We start from the raw sequence: 9,457 nt of genomic DNA, 5'->3' as shown, positions 1-9,457 counted from the left end.
AATGAAAATAAGTCCCCAATTAGTGGTGCTTTACACAACCATAATGCAAGAAACAAAATTATCATAAAGTTTTGTTTTCTTTCCTAGGATCTGGAATGACTCTATATCCTCCCATCAGACTTGAAACAAGAAACTAGTAATCTGCAGATTAAAATTAAAAATACACCTGTTTACCCACATTAAGAAAGTCCAGTATCTGATTGTCTAGATTCAACAACTGAAGATACCTGGTAGCTGCTTGCTAGAGGTATCTGTGCTTATTATAAACTGACTTCTGTTATCCAATGTAATAAGACAGACAGTTTTTAATTTTGTGGCAGTCCTACTAAATCCACTTTGTTGAAATTTAACCTGGTAAGTACAAACAGTTTACAGCATTTCATAGCAGCTAATTATTACTGAAATTCCTAACAGGAGTTCTTCATTAATGTATAAGGTCTTGCTCTACATCCCCGAACGCTGTCTTGTGATGGGATCTACAGAACATATTCTTAAGTGGCTCATCTGTTAATCTATTCATAGTGATAAATGTTTTTTTAAGTAAATAACAAAAGCCTGGAATGGGATTGGTGAAGGAAGAGGGTTTCTTGTAATAAAATTTACAATGCTATTTGAAAATAGTATAATAATATATTATAAACACACTTCTGTATATACAAGTTTGTAAAAAGCACTCTGTTTTATTCTTAAATACAGTTCATTTAGTACATTTTTAGCCAGATACTGACAAGAGTTAGCAAAACTTTACATGGGCTGTGCTCTTCATCATAAAGAAGTGTGATCAGACACCCTGTAAAAGTTATATCTCAAGAGCATTGTGCAAGATATGTAACCTGGAGTGAAATTAACAAGTTGCATTTCACTCTCATATTTAGAAGAAAAAAATGCATGCACCTGAGAAATTAATTTGCTCTTGACTGAGGAAATTCTCTTCCTGAGTTGGTCCATATCACTATTAATATGTACATTATGCCATGGTACCAAAAATACAAAAAGGTTATCAGTACAATTCGGTTCATAAAGTATGAAATGGTTGATGATGAATATGATGATACAAATGAACTTTATATTACTGTACTTTGAAAGTATTGTCTTCATAAACTGTTATGATCTCTGGTATTCGCACTTCAGTTTTATAGTCAATATTTTAAGGCAACAATATCTGGCCAGAACTGCCAAAAACAATATATTGATACAGTCAACATACTACGCATTAGGCAAAATAATTTTTAACACGGTCGTCACCAAATGAAATATTGCTGTATCATTTTTAAAGTCTGTATTGTATATTATATACTGATAGCACCAAACCAAAGTCACTGGTTAAAAGGACAAACAGTAGTCAGGATTTACAGAGTAACTAAGTGCTCACAGAGCATATTTATGTAAAGTTTCTCTTTAGTTACTGGTGGTATTGCCTCCAACACCACAGTAATTTCCACCATCAAACATAAAACTTTCTTTTACAAAAATGCTTTAAATTCTGATCTGAATGTAACAGGCCACATTCAAAATCCTTTTAAATAAATACACCAAAAACTAAGTACTCTAGAAGTCACTTCGGCCATAAAAATACACGATTTTTGTAACACCAGTCTAACAATACACTTTTAAATTAACCTGAAATATATTCTTTAATTGCTTCAATATCATTTACAGCAGTCCATGAAGTATAAGTGTCTTCTGATGTAATATATTTTACACAAGTCTGTTGCATATATATATATATATTTATATAAAGAAGATGTGTGTGCAAGAATTTTAAAAAAAAGTCACTTGCTTTTAAAAAATATATTTGCTATGGCACTTTTGAGAAGGATGACAACAAGGCTGGTTTTGGCACATGGGGAGTTTCTAGTATTGCATTGGAACCACCACACTGTGGTGGTCTCATCTGTCACACAGATGTCTGCATCACACCAGATGGGATTGATTTCTTTTGGTTATTCTTTTTGTGATCCAAACTTTCAAACTCAGAATCTTCAATCTCACACAAATGTGTAGAAATATCACTGTTGCTGGTGAATCCACCAAGCAATGATGCTCTTTCCCCAAGTACTGTTATCACTGATCCATCCTCGTCATCACCCTTACGGCGCTTGCTAGTAGGAAATCCATAAGGCACCACTTCCTCATCATCAGTGTCATCAGCATTATTACAACCATTAAGTGGTTCAGTCTCTGTTTCACTGTTGATGTTATAACGAGGTAGGTATGTGTTTGGATGGCATAAATAGGTGTTTGGTCTCTTAAATGAATATTCTTCTCTCGAATTATCCAAAATGTTATTAATATTCAAACTGGGGCTGTCAGGATACTGGCTTTCCTCAAATTCAGTGCCACATTCTGAGTCACCTATATACTCAGATTCCTGGTCCTCATTAAGTGTTTCAATGTCTCTCACTGGGTCCACTGGTCCATTCACTGCTGGGAAGAAATATGCTTTGTAAAATGAGCAGATTGGTGTTACATGCAATTATCTGATTTTTTTCTGGAGATAAAACATTACCTGTTGGAAGAATTAAATTTCCTTGGTGGGTGTTAGATTCGTTACTTTCATTGCTATGGAAACTAGAAGAATCAGGTACTTCACTTCCAGGAACCTCAGTTATATTAGGAAGTGGATTCTGACTGCGATGAACCCAGTCAGAGCAGTCCCAGTGGTAACCTGAAAAGAATTACAAAGTTAAAGGAACATGACGCCATTCAATATCAGCAAGAGATAAACTCCAAGCCACATCAGTTCAGAGCATAGTGCAGGTTGTGTCAGTGTGAATGAAACAGTGCAAAAGGGACAATGGACCTCACAGTGGAGCAGCAGGCATTCATTGTGGAAAGTTACACGACGACAAAGTTGTGGAAATGGTGAAGGAAATTGTTTGCTGAGAAGTTTAGTGGTATCAAAATGCCAGCAAAGAGTGACATGAAATGCTTAGTCTGAAAATGGCGTCAGACAAGAACTATTTTAAACAAGTCAAGAAACATTCTTAAACATGCCTGCACACTAGAACATGCGTCTGCAGTTCACCATAAAATGCTTCAGAGTCCCACAGAATCAACTCAGCACATGTTGCAAGAGACCGGCGTATCACATTGATCATGTGGATGAATACTCCACCTGGACCCGTTCTCCAGGCCACTGTTATTTGCCCTACCCAGCGTTATGAAAGTACTTAGCAATAAGCTTCCTCAGTGGTCAAAATATGCTGGTTGTGTGACGCATGCTCTTTGAGGGTCATTTTTAAAGTAAGAACCAATTTGTAATGGAGTAAGAGAAACTTTATTTATCAACATAAATTGTATCACAAATAATAATACGCATATTTTTTTCACTTCCCGACATAGTCACCATAAACATTTAAACATCTGTCAAGCTATGGCATCTGCTTCTGCATCCCAGCATGAAAGGACTCTGCTTCCTGACCGTTTCAAAGTGTCATCATCTTCCAAGTGCTTTCCACCAAGAAATTCCTTCAGTTTTGGAAACAGATCAAAGTCTAATGGTGCTAAGTCAGGGCTGTATGGTGGATGATCCAATAATTCCCAAAGAAACTTGTCCAGTTGCGTTTTTGTTTTTGCTGCAACATGAGGCCAAGCACTGTTGTGAAGCAGAACACTGCCGCTAGAGAGCAGTCCCCACCAGTGAATTTTAATAGCGTGCATAAGCTTTAATAATGTTTCACAGTACCTCTCAGCATTTATAATCATTTCTCTTGGCAAAAAGTCTAACAGAACAATGCCTTTCCCGTCCCAAAAAACTGTGGCCATGATATTCCATGTTGAAGATTCTTGTTGGAATTTTCATGGTTTCGTCAGGGAGTTTGAATGAACCCATTCACTGGATTGATATTTATTCTCTGGAGTGAGGAGCGCAATCTGTATTTCATCACAAGTCAATGTGACTCAAAAACTAGACACCATCCTTATGATAGCACTCCAAAATGGACAAAGAAATTGCCATTTGCTAGGTTTTGTGTTCTTCTATCAACATTTTCAGCACCCATCTTGCATATATTTTTTTGTAGTGAAGTTAGTCAGTAACAGTGTGAAAAACTACTGATCTTGAAACTTATAAAAATTTCTGAAGGAACTCGTCAGTAGTGCAACGTCTGCTTTGGTGAATTACCACTTCAACTTTTTATGTCACGTCTTCATTCATGACAGTGGGCCATCCAGATCATTGTTTACCTGAACATTTGTCCTTCTTTCATTAAACAGCCTACACTGTTTATGCACATTTCCATCCTTCATTACAAGTGCACCATAAACTTCAACATGCTGCCAGTGAGTTTCAGCAAAATGAACTTGATTTGCATTTAAGAACTAAATAATTGAGTGCAGTTATTCAGATAGTGAAGGGAGACAAAAATTTAATAGTGACGAGGGACTGGAATTTGGTAGTAGGAGAAGGAAGAGAAGGTAAAGTAGTAAGTGAATATGGAATGGAGATAAGGAATGAAAGAGGAAGCCGCCTGGTAGAGATTTGCACAGAGCATAACTTAATCATAACTAACTCTTGGTTTAGAATCATAAAAGAAGGTTGTATATGTGGAAGAGGCCTGGAGATACTGGAAAGTTTCAGATAGATTATATAATGAGAATTAGGAACCAGGTTTTAAATTGTAAGAGATTTTCAGGGGCAGATGTGTACACTGACCACAATCTATTGGTTATGAAATGTAGATTAAAGCTGAAGAAACTGCAAAAAGGTGGGAATTTAAGGAGATGGAACCTGGATAAACTGAAAGAACCAGAGGTTGTAGAGAGTTTCAGAGAGAGTATTAGGGAACGATTGACAAGAATGGGGGAAAGAAATACAGTAGAAGAAGAATGGATAGCTTTGAGAGATGAAATAGGGAAGGCAGCAGAGGAACAAATAGGTAAAAAGACAAGGGCTAGTAGAAATCCTTGAATTTAATTGATGAAATGAGAAAACATAAAAATGCAGTAAACAAAGCAAGCAAAAAGGAATACAAACGTCTCAAAAGTGAGATCGACAGGAAGTGCAAAATGGCTAAGCAGGGATGGCTAGAGGACAATTGTAAGAAAATAGAGGCATATATCACTAGGGGTAAGATAGATGCTGCCTACAGGAAAATTAAAGAGAACTTTGGAGAAAAGAGAACCAACTGTATGAATACCAAGAGCTCAAATGGAAAACCAGTTCTAAGCAAAGAAGGGAAAGCAGAAAGGTGGAAGGAGCATATAGAGGGTCTATACAAGGGCGATGTACTTGAGGGCAATATTACAGAAATGGAAGAGGACTTGATGAAGATGAAATGTGAGATATGATACTGCGTGAATAGTTTGACAGATCACTGAAAGACCTAAGTCAAAACAAGTCCCCAGGAGTAGACAACATTCCATCAGAACTACATAGCCTTGGGAGAGCCAGCTTACCATCTGGTGAGCAACATGTATGAGACAGGTGAAATACCCTCTGACTTCAAGAAGAATATAATTCCAATCCTAAAGAAAGCAGGTGTTGAAAGGTGTGAAAATTACTGAACTATCAGTCACAGCTGCAAGGATTCCATAGAAATGTTGGAACAGATGTGGCAATACTGACCCTATGACTTATCTTAGAAGAAAGATTAAGGAAAGGCAAACCTATGTTTCTAGCATTTTTAGACTTAGAGAAAGCTTTTGACAATGTTGACTGCAATACTCTCTTTCAAATTCTGAAGGTGGCACAGGTCAAATACAGGGAGCGAAAGGCTATTTACATTTTGTACAGAAACCAGATGGCAGTTATAAAGAGTCGAGGGGCATGAAAGGGAAGCAGTGGTTGGGAAGGGAGTGAGACAGGGTTGTAGGCTATCCCTGATGTTATTCAATCTGTATATTGAGCAAACAGTAAAGGAAACATAAGAAAAATTTGGAGTAGGAATTAAAATCCAGGGAGAAGAAATAAAAACTTTGAAGTTTGCCAATTACATTGTAATTCTGTCAGAGACAGCATAGGAACTGGTAGAGCAGTGGAACGGAAGGGAAAGTGTCTTGAAAGGAGGATATAAGATGAACACCAACAAAAGCAGAGGATAATGTAATGTAGTCTAATTAAATCAGGTGATGCTGAGGGAATTAGATTAGGAAATGAGACACTTAAATAGTAGATGAGTTTTGCTATTTAGGGAGCAAAATAACTGATGATGGTTCAAGTAGAGAGGATATAAAATGTTGTGGCAAGAAAAGCGTTTCTAAAAGTATTTGTATGGAGTGTAGCCATGTATGGAACTGAAACATGGACGATAACTATTTCAAATAAGAGAGTAGAAGCTTTTTGGATGTGGTGCTACAGAAGAATGCTGAAGATCAGATGGATAGATCACGTAACTAATGAGGAGATACTGAATAGAATTGGGTAGAAGAGGAATTTGTGGCACAACTTGACTAGAAGAAGGGATTGGTTGGTAGGACATGTTCTGAGGCATCAAGGGATCACCAACTTAGTATTGGATGGCAGGGTGGAGGGTAAAAATCAGGGAGACCAAGAGATGAATACATTAAGCAGATTCAGAAGGATGCAGGTTGCAGTAGGTACTTCGAGATGAAGAAGCTCGCGCAGGATAGAGTAGCATGGAGAGCTGCATCAAACCAGCCTCTGGACTGAAGACAACAACAACAACAACAACAACAACAACAACAACTACCACAGGTTCTTGTTTTAAAAATGACCCTCGTAATTTGAGTGAAAATTATAATTCACTGTGAGAAAAATGAACTACTTCATTTCCCTTGAAAGTAACTGAAACAATGATAAAGAATAGCAGCAGAAACACTCCTGTACCCGAACCAGACTATATTTTGTCTGCATATGAACTGAAATTGAAAATGTTCTTGTTTGGAAAAGAAACCTCTTAAAATAGCTAGCTTATAAATTTTGTTTTATTCCTCATAGATGACGGAGACTAAGTTACCTTTTAATTCTTTTTCAGATGTACTAGTTTTTTCTATGCTTTTTTTATTCCGAGTGGTAGCTAGTTTCTTTTACCAGATGATCAACATGTTTCAAATATTTACGGGCATTTAAATGTTTCATGCTTAATTCATAAATTATTGTCAATGACAACTCACTCCTGGGAGAGAGTACTCTTATGTGTGTGTAACATTGAATATTACAGAACGTACTTTTCTTAAATTAATAAGAAGGTCCCACAATTTTTTCTCAGAAAAGTGAAGGTAAAAAGAAAAAAAAATTGAGAAGGAGCAGGACTCGAACCAGCAAATGTAACCTGACATCTTTAGTCACTAGGCCCTTGCGAACATTAGCAATATGTAACTATGATTTTGTCTTAGACTTCCATGAAGATTTTGACCACTGATGTGTTTTTGCCTTACATTTGATTGTAATAAATCGTATCAATAATGAAGTGTTTTCAAAAGATCCTTAATATTTGAAGTAGTGTGTATTTACAGGACACACGTCATAATTTAAAACCTACCAAATATAAGATTCAACCAAATGACAAAATCAAATGTCTTCTCTCACTTCTCAGAAATCCAGAATTACCTCAAAAGTCAACAGACATCCTCAACAATTGAAACTGGGCATGTATGCATCATAATGACTTTAGGGGAAGTGTCACTGAGGTGAATCTAGCATCTTCCAGAGCAAACACATGGAAGTCACAGGGTGACATGTACTGCTCTCACTTGAACTTGGCCATTACATGTTGTGTGACATTGGAGACATGTGGACACATGTTACCATGGACCAGAATCACTCCCTCAGTCAGCAGCTCAGGCTGTTGGCTGTTGAGAGACTTTTGTAGGATATGTTGTGTCCCATAGTACATGTTGCTGCTAATGGTTTTTCTGTGCTTGAGTAATTTGATCAGTATCAGACCTCAGACATTGAAAAAGTCTGCTGAGGGAACAGCTTTGAATTTTTTAGGGGCGATGACGATGCTTGCACAAAAACATGCTGAATGATGTTTCAACCAGTTTGCAGGTTGTTAAGATGTTTTACACCTTTTTACTTGAACACTCCTAATATACTCAATCACCACAGCACCAGCCTTGACCAGAGACCTAACAACAGTTTCTGGACCAATTACCTCTCATCACATGGTGCTTCATCAGCTTCAGAGGATGGTGTTTATTCTTAGTGACCCACCAGGTGTACTGCCTCACGTAATAACAAATGTGATGCCTTATCTACCATGAGTGTAACAAGGAACATAGTGTCCTGTTCCTGTATGAGTCATGGCTTAGCTTTGAGAGTTACTCTCACTGTCTATTTATCTAGGGTACCAGCAAGACACTTCCAGCTCACTCCATAATTAAATCCAATTTAATATGAATGGGACAATGTTGACCAAAGGACAGTAGCTCTAAAACTGTCCCATAGACCACCTGTGAAATAATGTTTTATGTTGGTATACCATTCTATCACATACTGCATTCCTTGTTCTGGCCATCTGCAAGTGTTAATTGCAAATGCCATTCCATAATTGTTTTCCAGCATATATCTTTCATTGTTCTGAGAAAGGAAAAAGTGGTACCACCTGTAAAAGACAGTTTACTACTGTTTGAGCAATTCTGTTCTTGCCAGTGATGCAGTACCACCAGCTGTGGTGGTCTGATTTGTACTAATGCATGGTCAATATTTTTATTTTGTTCACCAGTATTTGCACTGTAGAGTATGGTTTATGGTACTTCACATCTCTCACTGACCTTACTTGCTTAAGTAAAACTTGAATAACTGATGATCAGCAATTGAAAGTCACACTGTTTTTTCCGATTCATTTCTACATGCTCACTTTATGATTCAGATTATGCCAGTTTCAATTCAGTCTGTAAAATTTGCAACCTAATCTGAATTTAAGAAATCAGTGTTACTGATAATTTGTCATGTGAGAGGTAACATAGTGAAAATTACCATTCTCAGCAACCATTGATTAAGAAAAATTGTCATCTAGAAAGAAAATAATTTTTTCTTATTGCATTGCTCTCCACCAATTATCTATTATTCTTCAATGCATCACATTTCAAAATGCAACCCAGTAACTGTGTTCTTAGAGTCCAGTTATCATTCAGTAATGCTAATCATTTGCGTATTCAGTTGTACCGTATCAGTGGGTGTTGGGGTCTTCAGTATCAGTAAAGCCCTCTGTCCAGTATATCCTATGTCAGCTTCTTCAAACTCATAAATGTTTCCGCCTACCTGCATTCATCATACTTCCTGTATTCATCCTCTGGTTTCCAGCTACAATTTTTAACCTCCACACTTCCCTCCATCATCAAAGTGATGATTCCTTGATGTCGCAGCAATGTTTTTTTTGGTACCACATTCCTAAAGCCACTAGTCATGTCGCAGCAATGTTTTTTTTTTTTTCCTTTTTTTTTTTTTTTTTTTTTTTCCAACGAATCTGTGGTTTAGTCAAGCTGTACCACAAATTTATTTTTTCCCCAATTCAGTTATATCCTTTTTAAGTATTCAAACCACTCTCCT

The 9,457-nt window shown here is 37.0% G+C and overlaps 1 protein-coding gene across 1 annotated transcript in view; it reads right to left on the bottom strand.

Moving 5' to 3' along the window:
• Positions 1–610: 610 nt before the first annotated feature.
• LOC126095266 (fat-like cadherin-related tumor suppressor homolog) overlaps positions 611–9,457 on the bottom strand; it is an 892,347-nt gene continuing 883,500 nt past the window's right edge. The window contains exons 43-44 of the mRNA XM_049910026.1: positions 2,510–2,668; positions 611–2,424 (exon numbers count right to left, since the gene is read on the bottom strand). Of these exons, the coding sequence (XP_049765983.1) occupies positions 1,898–2,424; positions 2,510–2,668 (686 nt within the window). The 3' untranslated portion in view covers positions 611–1,897. The remainder of the gene's footprint in view (positions 2,425–2,509; positions 2,669–9,457) is intronic.

This window comes from Schistocerca cancellata, chromosome 8, assembly GCF_023864275.1.
Source record: "Schistocerca cancellata isolate TAMUIC-IGC-003103 chromosome 8, iqSchCanc2.1, whole genome shotgun sequence".
Lineage (NCBI taxonomy): Eukaryota > Metazoa > Arthropoda > Insecta > Orthoptera > Acrididae > Schistocerca > Schistocerca cancellata.
This window is presented reverse-complemented; position numbering and strand designations above follow the sequence as displayed.